Source organism: Nomascus leucogenys, chromosome 8 (genome assembly GCF_006542625.1).
Source record: "Nomascus leucogenys isolate Asia chromosome 8, Asia_NLE_v1, whole genome shotgun sequence".
Taxonomy (NCBI): domain Eukaryota; kingdom Metazoa; phylum Chordata; class Mammalia; order Primates; family Hylobatidae; genus Nomascus; species Nomascus leucogenys.
In genome coordinates this window covers 110,952,983-110,974,095 of record NC_044388.1, presented here as the reverse complement: position 1 = coordinate 110,974,095, position 21,113 = coordinate 110,952,983, and the positions used below count along the sequence as shown (strand labels likewise).

Sequence of the window (21,113 nt, the reverse complement as noted above, 5' to 3'; positions counted from 1 at the left end):
ATTCTGTCCTTGACTCACATGTCTTGGCCATCAGCCCAGTAGAGGCCCTTCCTGATGGTATGGGGTAAACAACCTTGGACTTCCCGCCATACAGGTCGCTTGGCCCACTCCAAAGATTAGCTTTTATGGAGAAGCAGAGCTACATTTGACAAGAGGAAGCCCTTCCAATGTCAGTCACCACCATCCCAGGCCACACTGATCTGGTGGCTGCTCATGCCAGCAGTGAGTTTCTTGTGCCTGTGGGTCTGCTGGGAGCTGCAGAGGCACTGAGTTGAGTTCTGGGTGGCAAGATCACCCAGAGCAGCTGCCTCTTAATTTCCAGTTCTCAGATTTGATGATTTATGTTTCAACCCCAATTAAATTGTAGACCACCCATCCTGTCATGGAAGGCACAGGGCTCTGGGAGGGCCCATTTGCTACCTTGGGACAGATGGACATATCCAGATTGTCCTTGACTCTGCTGGCTTCCCGACTGGGACTACTGCCACATCTTGGGGTGGGCGGGTGGGCTTCCAGCCTCCTGTAAAGCTGCAGGAATCAGATAATTGGCCATCCCCCACCCATATGGCCTCAGGCTGATGAGTCACAGTGACAATGAAAACCAAACCGAGTAGCTCAAGTGCAGCTAAAGAAATCAGTAGGAGGCCAACTTGGCACAAAGCCCAGAGTAAGTTTTCAAACCAGGAGGAGAATGCAGGTTTCTCCTCTCCTCTCCTGGGCCACATCTTTGTAAAGATAAGGAACAGCAGCTATTGGCTGGGCGCGGTGGCTCACGCCTGTAATCCCAGCACTTTGGGAGGCCGAGGCGGGCGGATCACAAGGTCAGGAGATTGAGACCATCCTGGCTAACACAGTGAAACCCTGTCTCTACTAAAAATACAAAAAATTAGCCAGGCGAGGTGGCGGACGCCTGTAGTCCCAGCTACTCAGGAGGCTGAGGCAGGAGAATGGCGTGAACCCCAGGGGGCGGAGCCTGCAGTGAGCCGAGATCGCGCCACTGCACTCCAGACTGGGCGACAGCGAGACTCTGTCTCAAAAAAAAAGAGAAACAGCAGCTATTTTAACAGGCAATCTTAATATCTCAGGGCTGATATACAATGCAAGTTTGTTTCTTGCCCAGGTCATGGTCCAGGGCAGGGCATGGTGACAAGAATCACTCCTGCAGTGATTTAAAAAACCAGATTTCTTCTGGGCATCTTCTTTCCTGAGATAGAAATTTGGCTCATATTTCGTTCAGATTTGATGCATTTCTTTGCTAATTTATCCCCATGCCTCCCTGTATCTCTCATCTTAAGGAAGTCTTTCTTAAAGTTTTCAGGCTTGGGCAGGAAGGATCTTTACTACAATTCTGAGTCACTCTGTTCAAAACAACATATTCCATTGATCCTTCTTACCCTAGTGCTTTTAAAACCTTATCTCTTACTGTTTGGAGTCTAACAATGTTCAGGCATTTTCCAACTCTGCGAGATTTCCAATTCCTAGACTCTTTAATCCATTTTTTTCCTGCTTGCTAAGTTCTTTTCTAAGCTCTTCTTTCTCTTGTAACACCTAGTCAGACAGCCAATAAAAATAAACACACACTGAAAATTCTGTTTTTCAAGTTGCTCCCCTGGGGCTAGAAGAGGTGTTCCAAGGAACTGCCTTCCAAGTTATTGAAGGCAACATGTTTGTCAAACAAAACTCTACAGCCCTCCATCCACCATGTGGCTGCTAGGCCAGTGCCTTGGATTTTAGGTGTTTGTTGCCACACTCTTGCCCTTCTGGTACCAATCTCTGCATGAGTCAGTGTTAAGTACAAATTGCTGCTATAACAAACAACCCCTCAGGATCACAGTGTCATCATTTCCCCTTGTGCTGCAATGCAGGGCCCATGCGGTGCAATGCAGGTTTACAGAGGGCTTTCGGGTTCCTCACCAGGACATGGGACAGAAGGCTTGGGGGGCCAGTTTAGAAAGGGGTCTGCATAATCTCTGTGAACGTCCCATTGACTAAATCTCCATCATATAGTCTCATTTAACTGCAAGAGAGGTTTAGAAAAGCAGACTTCTTGTACCCTCAGGAGGGGGAGAAACAGGCTTAGTGAACATATAACATCATCTCTGTCTCAATGACACAAGGCATGCCTTTTATAAACAACAATAATGAGAAATTTTCCTGCAGTGATGGGAGCCTGTACAGTAACAATGCAGCCGTCTTCCCCATGGGTTTGCCATTTGTGTAGGGATTGGAATGTGAATTGTCTGTATTTGCACTTAAATCTGGATGTCCACCTGATGCAAGGCAGGTGAGCCCCAAATTGGGGCTTAGCCCAGGAGGGTTCTTGGCTTCACCCAGGAAAGAATTCAAGGGTGAGCTGGTGGCATCAAACAGCAACTTCTATTGAAGCAGCCATGTATAATAGTAGCTGAGATACTCTCCTTGCAGAGTGTGACTCCCCATAGGCAGTGTGCCCACAGCAGCAGCTCAGAGGCAGTTCTGCAGACATACTTATACCCACTTTTAACTATATGCAAATTAAGGGTGGTTTATACAGAAATTTCTAGGAAAAGGGTGGTAACTTCTGGGTCATCAAGTCATTGCCATGGAAAGGGGTGGTAACTTCTGGGTGTTGCTGTGGGCAATGGTAAACTGACATGGCACACGGGTGGATGTGTCTTATGGAAAGCTGCTTTCACCTCGGCCCTGTTTAAGCTAGTCCTCAATCTGATCCAGTGTCCAAGTCCCTGCCTCCAGAGTCACAACCCACCTCCTAACTCTCTCTCAGATCAGACAGGCAGTGAGAAAGTAACTGGGGAGTTCTGGCTCCTATAGGGATTCAGGAGAACTTCAGGCTGAGGCTGGAAGAAAGAAACAGGACAGGACTCACTGGAGCCACTGCTTTGAGTCTTCCATTTAGGCCGTTTGTCTGATGCTATTGGAAAAGGCCTCGTTCTCCTGGTGAGAGGGCAGGCTCCTTCAGAGCAGGAATTCACTGCCCTGTACTCCAGAGAGGGCTGTGCACCCAGCAGATGTTCCATGGGGGTAGTGGGAGAAGGGTTTGGTTTAGTCTTTCTTCACTAAGTGATTAGTGTCATTCTAGTGAAGAAAAGAGAAGGTGAAGGTCAGTTGGGCAGGTGTCCTGAACTCTGTGTCTTCCTGATCTTGAGGATAGGGCATGCAGGGTTTTGGGGATTTTTTTGGGGGGGACGGAGTCTTGGTCTGTCACCCAGGCTGGAATGCAGTGGCGCAATCTCGGCTCACTGCAAGCTCCACCTCACGGGTTCACGCCATTCTCCTGCCTCAGCCTCCCGAGTAGCTGGGACTACAGGTGCCTGCCACCAAGCCTGGCTAATTTTTTTGTGTATTTTTTTAGTAGAGATGGGGTTTCACTGTGTTAACCAGGATGGTCTCAATCTCCTGACCTTGTGATCTGCCTGCCTCGGCCACCCAAAGTGCTGGGATTACAGGCGTGAGCCACCGTGCCCAGTGGTTTTGGGGATTTTTTACCTGTTGCATCTGACTGGGGCCACTGAGACTCCTCTTAGGACAACCGACCATCCTGGTGGCTAGGGCTTTTCCAGGAGATGGGATGCTCAGTGCTAAAACTGGGCAGGCCCAAGCTCACTGGCACAAGTTGGCCACTCCACTCTTTCTGACTACAGGCTACTGGGAGAGGAAAGAAGCCTAGGATGCAGAGGAATAAAGGGACAAGAACAGACACCCAGAGAGGCTAGGGACAAAGAGATGGGAGGGGCCCTGAGTGCCCAGGAGCCTGGAACAGTGATGTCCTCCTAGCGTGGGGTCACCTCCCAAAATGCACAGTTCATGCTCTGCAGCAGGCCATGTTTTCTGCCCGTTACTCCCTGCTTGCCTTCGGCCACTTCCTGGAATGCTCTTTCCAGCTCTCCACTCCCATTCCCCAGCAGTGTTTCCATCTTGGTTGCTGTAAAGTGCAAAACTCAGAACCCAGGGCACAGGTATGGAGTGACCTATGCAGAGGCGAGTGTGACGTCTTCCTTGTTCTAAATATCAGGCCTTTGTGAATGCAGCCTAAAAGCACATCCCACCTGTGGTGAGCAACATTACGCTCTGCCTAGAGCCAGCTGAGCCTGGAATCCACAAGACGGCCCTTTCCCAGTTCTTTTTTTATAAACTGCACTTAAGGCATGGAGTCATTGGAAGAACTCAGAAACCCACGGTGAGGGGTAGGGAAGGGGCAGGGGACACGGGGGTTTGGGTCAATGGAGGCAAGAACACCTGGTTTCAGGGTTTGGGTGCCTGTCAGTCACAGCTCCCAACAATCAGCTTATTGGAGAGAGACAGTGTCCCTCAGGCTAGGAGAGAGAGAAGAAGACAGCCAGTTCTCCTTTGAGCAGATTCTGAAGGCAATAAAGGCAGACAGCCTGGCCTCTGCTCTGACCCCAGGGAGCCCGCCCTGGCTAGTGTGGGCAGCAGGTGAGGGAGGCCTTTGCTGGAGCCTGGCCCACATCAGGTGGCTCCATCTTCCTCTCCCAGGTCTGGATACACAACAGAGTCAATCCCTGCCCGCCACCCCTATGCCAGGGCACAGCTCCCAACACCCTCAACAGAACAGCCTGGATTCAGCCCAAGGAGACAGGCAGGTGACGGGAGGTGTTGGGGGACAGGCCAGGCCGGGCTAGGCAGGGCTGGAGCCCACAACAAAGACCTATAGCCAAGGGCTCCTGCGCCCAGGGAAAGGCCCAAACAGAAGGGGAGGCCTCATGGGCAAGGGCTGTCAGCTGGGCAGGGGGTGCCCTAGGTGGAGGACTGGCAGCTGGGCCGGGTGGGTGATGCTGTGCTATGCTTCCTGGCCCTTCAGCACATTGCAAACCCGGTGTGGGAGCACATTCTTCTTACTCCCCAGGGCCTTCAAATCCACCCTGCCATCCCATGTCACACGAGAGGGAAGATTCAGAGAGGTCAGATCACAGATCAAGGCCACACAGCCCAGGTCTGTGAGGGCGAAATGCCGCTGCACTTCACAGCTGAAACGAAGAGACTTTGCTTTTGAAGGAGGCAAGTGCTACTCTGAGACCTGGCCTGGGAGCACAAGTCACACATAGTGCCACGTGGCCAGTGTCTCCATAAACACGTACAGGCAGCTGAACAGGACCAGGGACCAAAGGGCCTCAGGCAGGGCCACTGACACCAAGGCCAGGAGGCCTCACAGAGGCCCAGGCTCGGTCAGTTCCTCCTGAAGACTGGACAGGAAGAGGGGGTGGGAGTCAGGCTGCAGCAAATCCATCGCCCAAGGGCTGAGAGCCTCTGGGTGCAGGATGGAAGGGTCCTAGGGTTCCACAGAGCACCCGCTGCTGCTCGGGAGGCAGAGCACAGGGAAGACAAAATCAGAAATCACATCAGATTCTGGAGAGGTGAAGGCGAGTGAGAATGAGGTCTGGAAAAGGTGTAGCAGGGGCAGGGTGGAGAATGAGGATCCCAGGGAAGGGTCAGGTTGTGCTCCCATTCCCAGACAGCATCATATCTTCATGGAGAGAGTCCTCAGAGGTGGAGGACTGCCCTGGGCCTAGACTTGTTAAATGGCCCTCTCTCCTGCAAAGGAGCTTTCTGGGTACACTGCTTCACCTTCCTGATACATGGGGTTCCAGCCCTGCAGAGCGGGCTCCTTTCTCTTCCTAAGGATGGGGCCTTCCTGATGTTGCAACCACCCAGTGGGTTCAGCTTGCCTGCTGCCCAGACAGAGCCAAATTATCGAGACAGGAGAATTGCAATAGAGAAAGAGTAATTTACGCAGAGCCGCCGTGCAGGATACCGGACTAGAGTTTCATTATTACCAAATCAGTCTCCCCAAGCATTCAGGGATCAGAGTTTTTAAGGACAACTTGGTGGGTTGGGGGGAAGCCAATGAGCCAAGAGTGCTGATTGGTCAGGGTTGGGGGGAAACCAGTGAGCTGGACGTACTGATTGGTCAGAGATGAAATCACAGGGAGTCAGAGCTGTCTTCTTGCACTGAGTCAGTTCCTAGGTGGGGGCCACAAGATCAGATGAGCCAGTTTATTGACCTGGGTTGTGCCAGCTGATCCATCAAGTGCAGGGTCTGCAAAATATCCCAAGTACTGACTTCAGGAGCAGTTGAGAGAGGGTCAGAATCGTGTAGCCTCCAGCTGCATGACTCCTAAACCATAATTTCTGATCTTGTGGCTAATTTGTTAGTCCTACAAAAGCAGTCTAGTCCTCAGGCAAGAAGGAGGTTTTGGGAAAGGGCTATTATCACCTTTGTTTTAAACTATAAACTAAGTTCCTCCCAAAGTTAGTTCAGACTATGCCTAGGAATGAATAAGCACAGCTTGGAGGTTAGAAGCAAGATGGAGTTGGTTAAGTCAGATCTCTTTCATTGTCTCAGTCATAATTTTACAGTGGCGGTTTCAATGTCAGTTACTCCAGGCAAAGCAAGGCTTCACAGCTTTGGGGAAAATAAGCGTCCTCATCCAGACCCCAAGGGAGGGTTCTTGGACCTCTCACAAGAAAGCATTTGGGGCGAGTTCATAAAGTAAAAGCAAGTTTATTAGGGAAGTAAAGAAACAAAAGAATGGCTACTCCATAGGCAGAGAAGCTCTGAGGACTGCTAACTGGCTATTTTTATAGTTATTTCTTGATTACATACTAAACAAGGGGTGGATCTTTCATGAGTTTTCCAAGAAAGGGGCAGGGAACTGAGGGTCCCTCCCTTTTTTAGACCATACACGGTAAGTTCCGGAAGTCGCCATGGTGTTTGTAAACTGTCATCGGAGTGTCTTTCAACATGCTAATGCATTATAATTAGCATATAGTGAGCATTGAGGACGACCAGAAGTCACTTTTGTCACCATCTTGGTTTTGGTTGGATTTGACCATCTTCTTTACCACATCCTGTTTTATCAACGGGGTCTTTATGACCTATATCTCGTGATACCCGTCCTGCCAACCTCCTATGACTAAGGATGCCTAACCTCCTGGGACTGCAGCGCAGCAGGTCTCAGCCTCATTTCACCCAGCCCCTATTCAAGATGGAGTCTGGCTTGAAGGCCTCTGTCACCCCCAGCCTGGCTACAGAAACCACAGTTATAGTTAAGAATCTAGGGTCTAGTGGGCACAGGCCCCCTGCCAGGTGCTGCCCCTTCTTCCAGCCCTCCCGACAGCAGAGGCCTGAGACCTCTGAAGAGCAGGAAGGGAGGCAGCAGTCCCCAGCAGAGGGACAGGGACAGTCCAGCCCTGGGGATACTCTTGGCCTTGGCCCAGGCTCCAACCTGGCTCAGCCCCCTGCTCTGGAGGGAGCCAGACGCCCTGAGGCAGCACGGTGGCCTGAAGAGCCAAGTCTTTCAGGGGATGGGAGAAGCAGGCACCTGCAGCTCCCAGGTGCCCACCCCATACCAGCTGGTCCTACAGAGCCTTTCCAATGCCTGCCTCAGTTACACCTCCCGGAGGACCCGCAGGTGCACGCACACACACATATGCACATGCTATGCAGGTGTCATGCAAATACATTTATGTTATACTATGTTAATTACACAAGCCTCCATGACCTCCCTGTGCTGTGTTAATTACGCAAGCCTCCTGACATACTGACTGCATTTTTATAAGTACTTTTTCTTATCCCAACAAACCCCGCCAAAGCTTGAGAGTATTTATAAAGTATAGCAAAGCTACATTAAATATTTAGAAAAAGTTACTTTTTAGCTCATCTCTCAATTAAGAAAACTAAAAAATATATATTTTTAAAAATCTTTGACTTGTCAGGCTAAAAATATTTCTATATTAAATAGCTTTATTTTTGCCTTCCAGAATAATGCCATCATACATTCCAGGGAGGATCCCATTTCTAGAACTCGAGGGTCAGGATTTGGGAGAAACTCCCAGTTCCTCCCTTTACAGCTGTGTGAGGTGCATGTTTTCTTCATTTAAATCCCCTGTTGGAGGTTGAAATGCCCAGAATGGGGGATGAACAGAGCTGAGGGGAGTTTTGATGCCAGGTCTCATCCTGACTGTGGCCCGGGGTGCGTGGCTGAGCTCTTTGTTCCCTAGAAGACTGCCTGGCAGTGAATGGCTGAAGTGTGAGGCCACAGTGCGTGTTAAGTCAGCACCTGTCAATGATTTGTCATCCTGTCTAAAAGCTAGGGACCCAGGTCTATGAGAAGAGATGTCTGGGTGTAATTTCCTAGGGCAGCACCCGGTCATTTAGTTATAAACCCTCAGGTTTGACAGCTTGCTAGTTTCTGTCCTGAGGACGGGTCAGCCCCCTGGGTGGGTGGCACGGCCCCCTCCCACGGGCCCAGGAAGGAAGGAAGGGCCACGCCCAGGGCCGTCCCTGCCTCCCCCTGTCCTGGCTCATCCCAGGCCTCGGACCCAGAGTGTGGAGGGAAGGTGGAGATGGCTCACGGAGGGTGAGCCCCTCCAGGAACTCAGAGGAAACAGTGCACTCTCCACCGAGAAGTCCCAGATGCGCAGCCCTCTCCATGATGTGTGTGGGGCTTAGACCAGCTAAGACCCAGGAGGGACCCTTGTAGGGGAAGGAGGGGGCCCGCACTAAAAAGCTCAGGGAGGGATCATGGCCTCCTCGGACCCTTCTGGATCCTCTCTGAGTAGAGGGTATAGGACAAGGGCAGGGCTGTTATGAGAGGGATCGGGGACTCAAACAGCCGTACAAGGGTCAGCACTGGCTGATGCTGGGGTGCAGAGCCTCTAAAAGCCTTGTCAGCCTGAGCTGGCTGGGGACCGGGGACAGGGGACGGGTCCTCAGGAGGACCAGGAGGTGGTGAGAGGAGAAAGCCAGGTGCCATCCTCAGCAGATACAAGCTTCTGCGCTAATACACTTTGCTCTCTTGCAGGCAGCTTGCCTGAGAGAAGCAGGTGGAAGGGGCTTTGGCTTTCTGATTCAATCTGCACTGGGCTCGGCTGCAGGGCAGCTTTGGGATGGACACTCGTGGCCAAAAGGAGGGTTCTTCCCTCCTCAGGAGTGCTTGGGTCCCTCACACCTGCCTCATGTAACTGCTCTCTCCGTTTTGATGAGGGAGTCACAGGCACACAGCCACGCTTGCTTCGGCTTGTGAGGAAGTAGCGAGCGGATCCCACGAAACCCAGCACAGCAGGCGGCAGGAAGCCTGGGTGACGGGGTTGAGTGGGCAGAGCTGCGGCTAGGAGGCTGGGGGCCTTGGACAGGCAACGGCTAGGAGGCTGGGGGCCTTGGACAGGCAACAGCATCTCTGAGTGCAGGAGAAACTTCCTCTGCAATGTGCCTTCTCACTTCCCTGCCATCCAGCTCACAGAGAAGCCCAGACGGTCCAGCCCCAGGAAGGCGTTTAGCCTGCCCAGGGCTGCACTCTGAGCAGGGCTGCACTCTGAGCCCATCACAGCGTCAGTCTCGTATTTGTTCTTAAGGAAGGTTCCTGCTGGCATGGTCAGAAACACATTCTTACTCATTGTCAAGGAAAGACAGAGGTTTGGGGTGAGTTAATGTCACAAATCTGGAAGGGTTGATTGTGGAAACAGAGCTGGATTTGAACCTCTTCCACACAGCAAGACAAACCCAATTTAGAATCACGACATGTGTTTCCTTTACAAGCCATAGGGCCAAGCTCCCAACCCTACCCCCCACCAACTATGTGTGGAGTCATCCTGACCCTGAGGCCGGCCTGGGCTAGGCAGGTCGCAGCTTCATCTCTGACACCTTGTAGCTGTAATTGTATCCTTTCCCCGACTTCCAGTTGATGCCATTTGCAAAGCTGCCATGAGTCCCCCTGAGGTAGCGACCATTCAGGTTTGACACATGGCAGTTTTTGTACCACCAAGCTCCCTGATAAACCACAGCACAATTTCCAGTGTTAAGGTCATTGTCCTGGTCTTTGGTGGAGAAGGACTGGTTGTTGTGGGACGTCAGGGAATCACCTGTGCAGGAGGAAATGTGAGTATCGTTATAGGCAGTAACATCATTACCGACAGTATAAGTCTTTATACCTGAGGCCTGGCCTGGTGTGTCTTCCATGTATGGTTATGCAGGTTGTGCACTGCACAATCCAAGAAGTGCAATCCATGACTCCAGTGAATACTGCCCTGCTGTTGGCAGTGGTCTTGGCAAATTGTCTTTAGGTCTAGCCCTGCCACCTAATGTGTACTATGTTTATTTCACAGAAGAGCAGGAGGCAGGGGTCAGCATCATCATTCTCTACTCTGGATTCTACCATGGCAGACCCCTTCCAGCCACGCCCCGCAGAGATATCAGCTGCTGTCACTGTGCATAGGTCCCTGCTCTGCAGAGACTTCCTTCCCACTGGATGTCCTTGCTGGGGTTTCTGCAGTCATACACTGATGTGTCCCATGACCCCCGTGCTACACAGAGCACAGATGTTAGTGTCTGCATGTAGAGATGGACAAATTGGCTCAGAGAGGTGAGGCCTCTTCCACAAGGCCGCCAGGACACTGAGCACGCTCTCTCCACTTCCCAAACCCCGCTCAGAAGCCCAGGCCACACAGCCCAAGCAGACACTCACCCGCACTGCCCTCCACAAAGGCCCCCAGGACCAGATTGTACTTCTCCGCCTCGTCGGCCACCTTGAATGATCTGTACTTAGCAAACTGGTGGTTGTCCTCAAAGTCCACCAGGTCTACACGGAGCTCGCTGGTTCCTGTTAGAGAAAGGTTTCAGGGTCCCAGTAGAAGGGCCCTCTACCTTTAGACATGGGAGCTGGGGATCTGGGGCAGGGCCTGGAAGGAGGTCTGCACTCCATGGAGGCAGAGGGCGGACAGCACCGCAGCATCCCCGGGGCCTGTGTAGCTCTGACCAGGCACGGTGTGCTGAGCAACAGGGCAAGACTCTTGACTCCCAAATCCTAGTGGATTAGAGGCAGAGTTGGGGTTGGGCCCAAAATCCACTATAGGGCCACTGTGTCCCTCCTTCCGACTCTCAGGACCTGAGATACCAGTGGGGCCAAGACCTGAAGAGGCCTTCAGCCCAGAGCTCTAACCCTCTCCCGTCCCAATGCTGTCAGAGCCTGTGGCAGGGGACGCAGCCCTCGGAGGTCCCAGTGCCACCTGAGTGTGCTCAGGGTCCAATCCCCTGTGGGCCAAGAGGCTTTTGTGTTCCATGCAGCCCAGGCCTAAGGGGCAGGGGCACCCCCATTCAGGGCCCCCCGACCCTCAAGCCCTGGCAGCGGCCCTACCCCGGGCAGTTAGGGCATGGATGTTGTCGTTTCCCAGCCAGAACTCCCCCAGCTGACTGCCGAAGCCCTGCTTGTACGCCGCCCAGTCCCGGTAGAAGTCCACGGAGCCGTCCACCCTCCGCTGGAAAACCTGTGGAGGAGCCAGGGGACAGGAGCCAGGGGACAGGAGCCGGGGGACAGGAGCCAGGGGACAGGAGCCGGGGGGGCCAGGCCGACGTCCCACAGCACGGGGGACCCGCCCTCCAGAGGAGCAGCGTTTGTAGTTGGCGGAGCATCACGGGCTGGGGTCACCAGCACGCCCACCTGGTCTCCTCGCAGACCCCATGGGATGAAGGAGGAAATGGGGGCTCAGAGAGGCGAGGCAACAAGCCCCAAGCCACACAGCAGGAGAGCACCCGGCCTCTCCCAGCCTACCTCAACGGCCTGGACTTTTACCCACGGGTCACCTCCCCCATCATCTCTGACTGTCCCCGACCAGTGGAATAGAGAATTCCAGAGTGTGTTCTCCCGCCAGGTGTGCAGCCTGGCCTCCAGGACTCCCAGCCTGACCGCCTCTGCCCAGGGCCCCTCAGCCCCACACTCACAGTCCATCCCCCTCCGTCCGTGTCCATGTCACAGAGCACAGTCAGGCGCTGGCAGTCGGGCAGGTAGATGGTGTGCCAGCCGCTCAGGAAATGCCCCCGGTCTAGCAGGTCCTTGCAGGTGCGTGGGCCTGGGAAGGGAACCCGGGGAGTGGCTGCAGGACAGGAACCCTGGGCAGGGCAGGGGCAGTGGGAGGGAGGCCTGGGAGGAGCAGGGCCATAGGTGCCCGTATGAACAGAGCAGGACTCTGAGGCTTGGACGGGGACACGGCTCCCAGGGCCACGCAGCTGTAATGGCCACACCCAGTCGGCCTGACCCTCCCACCTCCCAGTGTCACCCCCACCTTCAGCTCCTGGGCACCCGGCCTTCTTGGGTAGATTAGAAGATAGAAGAAAATTGCCATGGAGTGTATGTAAGTTGTCTGGACAATATTTGTCACTTCCTTGAATAATTAGGGGACAAGGAAACGGGCAAACAACCATTTTCTTCTGTTCATATTTGTCACTTCATTCTGGCAATGGCATCGTATGACCCTGGACTTCTAGCCAAGGGCAGCCACAAGCCGTGGGAGGAGTGTGGGGATGGTCAGTCACCTGTCAGGCATGGCTGGGGCTCCCCAGGTGCTCCTGTTCATGGGTGAGAGAGGACACACGTGTCACAGTTTGGAAATCAGAGCCCTTCAGCCCTCATTGGTCTGCGGATACCGCATAGAAAGTGGAGACCATTTTCTGGGCCTCCCCAGGAGGTGATGGTATGGGTCCACTCAAGGAGTCCCTGACCCTGGTTCTGTTGACCGAATTTTTCTTTCCCTCGAAGGATGCCTGCACTGGCCCCTCCACCACATGCACCCCTTTCAGAGGTTCCTGGGGAAGCAGAGGTCACCATCCCAGAGACGGCTGAGGCCTCCACATGCCAACTAGAGGAAGCCTGGATCTTCAGGGTTCTCCTGAGACCCCAAGGCCTACAAACAGCCCATCTTGGTGGACACAGTAATATGATGTGGGGAGTGTTGTTTGGGGTCTGGGCACCAAACCTGCATATTATATGTTTAGACACAACCCATGTCTGAGCCTGGGGTTTGGTGAGTGTAGGGTGGTCTTATTCTGAGTAGGTCTGTGGGTAAAGGTGAGTGAGTAAAGGGACCTTCAATTTCCTACTGCATATTTCTCTGATTCTTCAAAATATTCCTCAAGAAAATATATCAGAAAATTCTTTGTTTTAAAGCAGAGAATTTCCACTAATTCTGTGTTTGGAACTTGTTGACACAGTTCTCCAAGCCATCCGGGGCTGATCCTGGTTTTCGAGCAGAGTCAGGAGGAGGGGACAAGACAGGGCCTCATGCTCAGGGGACAGAGGCCAGGACTGAGTGGGGCTTAGAGAGGTGAGCAGACACTCCCACCCCACCCTCTCAAGACCACTTCCACATTAGAGGGACAGGATTTGGCCTCAGGCCCACTCACAGGGCAGATGCTCCTGCACTGAAAACCTTCCCCTACCCAAGAACCTCTTCCCCCATACAGACAGCCCCCCCACTAAGAACCCCTCCCCACACTAAAAGTCCATCCCCCAATAATCAGAACCTCTCCCCCATCCCAGAATCTCTCCCCCATATTGACAGCTCCTCCCTCCCTGCTGATAACACCTCCCCACAGCCTGCCCACCGGGAACCCCTCCCCCAACACACACCCCAAGAACCTCTCCTCCGACATTGAGAACCTGCTCCCACACTGATGACCCCACTCCCCCAAACTGAGACCCCCCACACACATTGAGAACCAGCTCCCACACTGATAACCCCACTCGCCCAAGCTGAGAACCCACACACACATTGAGACCTCTTCCCTGACACTGAGACCCTTGCCCTGGACTGAGCCTCAGGAGCCCTGCCTGGGCAGGCGTTGGCTCTGGCGAGGACAGCATGGCAGCCCCAGAAGACCTGCCCACATTCCTCTGCAGCCGGGTCTGGAAGGGCCTCGAAGCCCCTCCTCACTCTTGTCCCCTCCTTACCGTTGGACCCAGGTGGTCCTGCCTTCCCAGGAGGTCCAGGGGGGCCGCGTTCTCCTGCAATTTCCAAAGACACTGCCTTGAGCAAAACTCCCTGGCCCAGGATCAAAGGGCCCACCCTGAAGCTGGCGGCTGTCATTTCCAATCATGACCATGACCCTGCTCGTGCTACGATGTGACTGTGGCTCCGCCCGGGCTTGCCCATCCTGCACCAGAAGGTTCTAGACCCAGGACCCAGGCCTCACGGGGCTCTCCTATTCACTCAGGGGCCGGGAGCTGGAAATCCAGAGACCATGGGTGGAATCCCGGCTCTTTTCCTCCCAAGTGTAAGAACAGAGGGAAATCCCTGGACTCTTTGAGCCTCAGTTTCCTCATCTGAGACAGGTGGAGAAGAGTGTCGTGGCCTCCGTGTTAAGGTGGGAAGGTGGAGGGACGTAGAGCTTAGAAGTTGTGCCAGTGGCCGAGCAAAGCTGGTATTGGATCAAGGACTAGGAGACGGAGCTACAGAAGCATGTCCAAATGTGAGCTCATGAAATAGTTAAGAAAGAAGCTCCCTCCATGTCAGAACGCTGTTGGGCCCTGGGAGTCAGCTCTGTCCCTGGCTCTAGCAGGGGCCCGACCCAGGCTCTCGATCTAGGAACCACGGTGCGGGTGTTGCCCAACTCAGCATCTAATTTAAAAAGAGCAAGAGCCAGTGCCCCCCGCCATGCCTGGCTTCCCCACCCGGCCTGCACATACCTCTCTTTCCATTGGTGCCTGCCTCTCCCTTGGGCCCAGGGGCCCCAGGCAGCCCCGGGCAGCCTCGGAGAATGGTGAGCTTGTCGGAGCCCTCCAGGCCCACCATCTTCACCTCTGCAGAGAAACACGGGTGGCCACTCAGTGTCACCTGGGCCTGAAGACTCCACTGAGCCACAGATACACCACTCAACTGAAAGGCACCTGCCACCTTGGTGACATCAGGACTGGGCAGATGGCTATAGCCACAGCCACCTCCCTCAGCTGGAGGGTCACCTAGAAGGGAGGTTTTCCTGCCCTGGTGGGCACTGGTCAGGCAGAAAGGTGATTTGGGGCAGAAGCCTGGCCTTGGAGGCTACCCTGCCCGAAGGCAAACCTTACTTCCTCAGTACTATGCGTCCTGAAACAAGTCCCTTAACCCATCTGAGCCTCTGTTCCCTTACCTACCGAAGGGTGCAGGTTCATTTCAGCTCCTACCATTTAGGATAGCATCCTAATCTCGTCTTGTTCTCATCTATCGTATCATTGTAATCAATATCGGGTGAGAAGGACACAGGGAGAGAGGCTGCCATTGCGACTCCCACGCCTGATCTTGGAGCAGATCTGAGAGGGGATGGGCTCCTGCAGGTCCACTTCGTTCCTCCACAGAGGGAGGCGTCCTTCAAGGACACAGAACAAGTTGGTGCGAAACTAGAGCTGGAATACAGCTTTGTTGTTTTGAATTAGATAACTCAAATTCAAGTGAGTGTGTTACGAAAATAACACGTGCTATTATTTGATCATTTAGAAACTCTAGAAGTGTTTAAGGAAGAAAATGATGCCACCCTAACCCCACCACTCCACAACAAGCCACTAGGAGTTTCCAAGCAAATCCCTGCTGCTCCTGGCCTATGTCCCACTCCACGCCATGGGTTGCTCCTTGAATGCGATGCTGGCCACAGCACATCCCAGAGCTCTGTGTCTCAGTGCATTCCAGAAATCCCAGCACGAATCTCTGCAAGCATCGGGAGCATCGCAAATTCCTGACCCTCCAGCCCAGCCCCAGGTGGAGCAGTCAGGACCTGACTTCAGAACCTGCATTTTCAACCTGCCCTCCCATGCACTGGAGCCCATGGTTTGGCACCTGAGTGTCCTCTTGGGAGCCCCGAAGGAGGTCCAGAACTCACGGGGACAATGCCACCCTTATTGTGCCACATCAGGGACACCATGGGAACTGACATCTCCAGAGCCCAGCAGGTCCTGCAGGGCTGGGTGCTCATCCCCGCCTGACACCCTGTCTCTCCAGGTCCTCATCCCCGCCTGACACCCTGTCTCTCCGTGATGGCGATCATGGCAGAATATCTGACTGGTGTCTACCCAGTGGCTGGCGCCACAAGCCTCACCTCCCCACACAACACCATGACTACGCTTTTTACGCTTAGAGGGGGACATGTGGCCCAGGGAGGCTGGAAACCTGCCTCGGTTTCCATTATGGGAGGGCAAGCAGAGGAAGCTCCGTCTCTGAGACGCCGCATCCGTTCAGGGCCTCTGTGTTTGTTCCCATAAGATGAGGCGCGCAGAGCATCTGTCTTGCTAGACGATGCTCCACACGGCCTGGTGCAAGGCCTGGAAGCCAGGAAGCCACCAATCACGAACCTGCCAGCTTTCAGGATGAGAAGTTTCCAAGAGGAGGCCCTGGAGCGCCCTTACCTGGACAGGTGTCTGCCGCCTGGACAGCCCAGGCCATGCCCAGGAAAGTGAGCAGCAGGGTGGCAGGGCCCAGGACCCCCACAGCTCTGTCCAGCTCCATCTCTTCTGGTCTTTGCTTCAAAAGGTCCCTGCCCTCTTATAGGGCTACAGAAGCCAGCCTCCCTCAGACTCCAATTTCTCATCTTCCGAGTGACAGCCGCTTCCTCTCCGTGGGCTTGGTGACGCCAGCAGGAGGTGACAGATCATCTCCAGGCTGCTCCCTACCCCCTGCCCCTTGGGGATCCCATGGCGACTGTCATCCCTGCAGGGGGACAGTCTCCTTCCAGGGAACAGGCTGACTTGCTTGTGGCCTTGGGCAAAAAGCCCAGGCCCATCCTCCCACCTTTGTTCAGCGGTGAGCAGATGACGCCATGAGCTGGGGACGGGGAACAAGGAAGGGTTTGCTAAAGATGTTCTGCTTCAAAGAGGTCTCTCTCCCTTATCCAAATACCTAAAGTCCTCATGGCCAGAGCTGGTCATGGGCCACTGGTGTGGGCCTTACACAGTAACCCTCACCACATCATGAGCAGACTTGGGACACTCCTCGAGAGGCTTGGAAACTGCCACTATGAGGTCCAGGCAGGCTGCCAGGGCGAAAACGAGAGGAAAATGCGTGTGTGTCCACCATTTCCTGGGGTAGTATGTAGAGCACAGTGGCACACAAACAGGTGGGAAAGGAGAGAAGAGTGGGGAGCCTGGGGGACTATGACCCAGGGGCACATCTGAGGGGGAGACCTCGAGTGTGAATGCACAGGCTTAGCCTGTAGAGAGGATGAGAGTAGGCGAATTTCACTCCTAGGGCCCAGGGCACCCCCGAGCCCTGAGGCCAGGCATCCCACCTGTAGGATGGCTGTGAACGTCAGCGGTTGTCTTTGCCTTTTGGAGAAGAGCTGGCCGGAAGGTGCACTCTCACCTGGAACTGAGCCAGGTTAGAGACAGAGACGGTAGCAGATGGGGTGCCAGAAGCCATATACCTAAAGCCCCCAGAGACAGAACCAGCACTGCACCTCCCACTACCACCACTGCACCCTGCCACCTGCCGCCATCAGGATGCCGGGGTGCCTTCTTCATTGGCAAGGTCAGTAGAAGGATTTTAAACTGTGACCGCAGCCCAGCAAAGCCACTCAACAAACAAAATCCCATGGGATAGTCCTTCAATGCCCATGGAGATGTGTGGTCCTGAGACCATGACTAGTTAAGACCCCCCTCAGGTTCCATGTTGTTTAGGGGCAGACCTCTCAAGACTTAAGGCTATGCTGGATGCAGATGCGGTCCAGGGATGAACCTGGGGAAGACACAGGCTGCATGGAGGTGTAGATGTGGAACCTAGAAAGATGGCTTGGGGGCATCTTCCTCAAAGTCCTGAAGTCACCTGCAGAGGAGCCAGGTCCCCAGAGCTGCCCAGTGAAACCCCAGCAGCCACAATTCCGAGTCCTTAGGCAGGTCCCTTTACTGCAGGCTATTTGTCCTTCTTAATAGAAGCATCTTTCAAACCTGGGTGACTTAAAATTAAGTCTAGGAGGCTTTAAAAGCTCAAAGACATTATATTAATATTTTAGTGTTCAGAAATCTAAAAAATATGCTATTTAAAGTACTTGTAATAATCAAGAGAATTTGGCCTATTGGAGTGGGTGCAGGATAACTTCAACAGAAAATGGCCAATTGAGTAATTGATTTGGCAGAGTGCATTTATGTGGAAATCTTACTGAATTCATATAAACTATTGAATCAGTTTATTGGAACTCTGAGTTTATCACCTGGTGAATTTAAATGATTACATTTCTAGCAGTTCATATTCAGAAGGATTTTTTGAAGTTAGACGAGGTACTAAAGGATGAATGTGGTTATATTAAATGTATAAATGCAGTAACAATGTTTGAAGGTGTTTAGTTAGCTAAGTTAAGGAATGGACCAAGAATTATTCACAGGTTCCTTATAGGTGGTTATTAAAAGATAAAATAATAAGGTTTATAAGTCACACTTTAAAAATGAAGGCAGAATGCAGCTTTTAAAGTACAATTTTTTTTTGAGATGGAGTTTCGCTCTTGTTGCCCAGGCTGGAGTGTAATGGCGCGATCTCGGCTCACCACAACCTCTGCCTCCTGGGTTCAAGCGATTCTCCTGCCTCAGCCTCCCGAGTAGCTGGGATTACAGGCAGGCACCACCATGCCCGGCTACTTTTTGTATTTTTTAGTAGAGACGGGGTATCTCCATGTTGGTCGGGCTGGTCTCGAACTCCAGACCTCAGGTGATCCACCCACCTCCGCCTCCCTAAGTGTTGGGATTACAGGTGTGAGCCACCACGCCTGGCCCTAAAGTAAGATTTTTAATAAATGGAAATAACTAAATTTGAATTCTTTTTAGAAAAGAAAGGAAGACCTGAAAAGTCTTTAGTGAACTCAAAATTGCCCACAAATGATAACACACAAAAACCCAAAGCCCTCACAGGCACCAGTGTAAATGTCGGTGGGGGTGCTTCCAGGGGTCACACCACTTGCTATGGGCGAGGAGGCTGAGGCCCAGAGAAGGGCAGAAGGTCCCACAAGGCACATGGCCAGTTCATGGCTGAGCAGGCATCCGGCCCTAGCTCCTCGGGTCCCACCCCAGGGCCTTTTCTACCCCCCTGTATTAATCAGGGTTCTCTTAGAGGGACAGAACTAATAGGATAGACATATATAAAGGGGAGTTTATTAACTATTAACTTACAGGATCACAATAGGCTGTCTGCAAGCTGAGGAGCAAGGAGAGCCAATCTGAGTCTCAAAACTGAAGAACTCGGAGTCTGATGTTCAAGGGCAGGAAGGATCCAGCACGGGAGAAAGAGGTAGGTTGGGAGGCTAGGCCCGTCTCGCTTTTTCACGTTTTTCTGCCTGCTTTTTATTCACCGGCAGCTGATGAGATGGCGCCCACCAGACTAAGGGCGGGTCTGCCTTCCCCAGCCCACTGACTCAAATGTTCATCTCCTTGGCAGCATCCTCTCAGAAACACCCAGGATCAATACTTTGCATCCTTCAATCCAATCAAGTTTACACTCAGTATTAACCATCATATCCCCCTTCCAGAAGTTTCCCTCCTACACAAGCTACCTCTGTGCCTCAGCCCAGGTCTCCACCCTCAGTGTGCCAGCTGTTCTAGGACAGGTGATCTGTACACAGGAGACAGGCCAGGCAGGCATGGATCCCATCTGTGAGGTCTCTAACATGACCACCGTCTCACAAAGGCCAGGAGGAGAGAAATGGAGAACGCGGCCGTGAGACTCTTGTAGCAGACAGCAGTGGCTTCATGTTGCCGGAAGGTAAACTGTGATTATGGAAAGAGATTTATTACAATTTCTAACACGGCCACTAAAATAACAACTTTCTACAGATTCAAGTCATACAAAGTATGTTCTCAGACAACAATGGAATTAATTAGAAATCAAGAAAAGAAAGGTGTCTAGAAAACCCTCCCAAATATTTGGATACTAAATAACATTCTTCTAAATAAGATTTAGGAAATAGAAGAGGCCAAAGGAGAAATTAGAAAGAATTTTGAATTGAATAAAAACAAAAAGGCAGTAAAATACAGTTTACGTGGTGTTCCTAAAGCACTCCTTGGGAGGCAAATTACAGTGCGAAATGCTCACTAAAAAGGAAGAAAGGTCTCAGGTCAACAGCCTCTGCTTCTGTCTCAAGAAACTAGAAAAACAAGAGTAAATTACTTCCAAAGTAGAAAGAAGAGAATGAATAATAATGAACAAGTGCAGAAAATCAATACAACCTGAAGCTGATTCTTTGAGAAAGTAAATAAAATTTATAAACCTCTAGTCAAACTGAAGAAAAGAGAAAAAAGAGAGAGAATGCAAAATATCACTATAAGGAAGAGATCAATGACCTCACTACATATTCTACAGATATTATGAGGAATATAAGGGGATATTAAAACACTTTAGCACCAATATATTCAACAGCAGAAATGAAATGGACAATTTCTTTGAACAACCAAAGTCACTCAAGAAATACATAAGTGGAACAACTGGCATGGTAGCTCACGCCTGTAATCCCAGCACTTTGGGAGGTCGAGGCAGGTAGATCACTTGAAGTCAGGAGTTCGAGACCAGCCTGGCCAACGTGGCAAAACCCCCGTCTCTACTAAAAATACAAAAATTAGCTGGTGTGGTGGTGGGCACCTGTAATCTCAGCTTCTCGGGAGGCTGAGGCAGGAGAATTGCTTGAACCCAGGAGGCGGAGGTTGCAGTGAGCCAAGATCGTGCCATTGCACTCCAGCCTGGGTGACAAAAGCAAAACTCCATCTCAAAACAAAACAAAACAAAACTATACATATAAAATAAATTGAAATTGTAGTTAAGCCTTTATTTTTATTATAAAGAAGTTTATCGGGATAATGTGGTACTGATGTGAAGGTAGACATATAGACCAATGGAACAGACAAGAGAGCCCACGAAGAAATAGAGAGTCTACAGAATAGAAAGCCCAGCAAAAAAATCTCCAGGCCCAGACAGTGTCACTGATGAAATCTACCAAACATTTAAGGAAGAAAAATAGCAATTCTTCCCACATTTTTTCTGAAAATCAGAAAGTTACAACTACTTCATCACTCATTCTATGAGGCCAGCATTTCCCCAATAGCAAAAGTAGATAAAAATCATTGCAAGAAAAAAATAACTATAGACTGATAGCCCTCATGAACATAGATACCACAATTTTAAGCAAAATTTTAGCAAACTGAACCTGTCTATGAAAATAATGTCTCATGAGCAAGTGAGGTTTAGCCCAGGAATACAATATTTGTTTACCTCTTAAAAATCAATGTAATTCTCTATCTTACCAAATTAAAAATGATATACGATCATCTCAAAATAAACAGAAAAAGATTTGAACATTTTCATCCATTCCAGATGAAAAAGTCTCTCCA

At 51.8% G+C, this 21,113-nt stretch overlaps 1 protein-coding gene across 2 annotated transcripts; it reads right to left on the bottom strand.

The window, feature by feature from the left end:
* Positions 1 to 9,524: 9,524 nt before the first annotated feature.
* Positions 9,525 to 16,266, bottom strand: LOC100581237 (ficolin-2). Of its 2 annotated transcripts, XM_004088851.2 has the most exons (8): positions 16,161 to 16,266; positions 14,475 to 14,588; positions 13,740 to 13,793; positions 12,326 to 12,358; positions 11,735 to 11,862; positions 11,151 to 11,280; positions 10,482 to 10,616; positions 9,525 to 9,879 (listed from the first exon to the last, which is right to left on the bottom strand). In XM_004088851.2, exons 1-8 carry the CDS (start codon positions 16,258 to 16,260, stop codon positions 9,632 to 9,634), a joined length of 942 nt encoding a protein of 313 aa, XP_004088899.1. In that variant the 5' UTR covers positions 16,261 to 16,266; the 3' UTR covers positions 9,525 to 9,631. The 2 variants fall into 2 exon arrangements, with proteins under 2 accessions (XP_004088899.1, XP_003279674.1); XM_003279626.2 differs by lacking the exon at positions 14,475 to 14,588 and having other exon boundaries at positions 9,528 to 9,879; positions 16,161 to 16,264.
* Positions 16,267 to 21,113: the final 4,847 nt, after the last annotated feature.

Coding starts and splice junctions, on each gene's coding strand:
- LOC100581237 (XM_004088851.2), bottom strand. CDS start 16,260: ATGGAGCTGGACAGAGCTGTGGGGGTCCTGGGCCCTGCCACCCTGCTG. Junction 14,589..16,160: donor GGCGGCAGACACCTGTCCAG/GTAAGGGCGCTC, acceptor GTTTCTCTGCAG/AGGTGAAGATGGTGGGCCTG. Junction 11,281..11,734: donor CGGACGGAGGGGGATGGACT/GTGAGTGTGGGG, acceptor GCTCCTCCACAG/GTTTTCCAGCGGAGGGTGGA.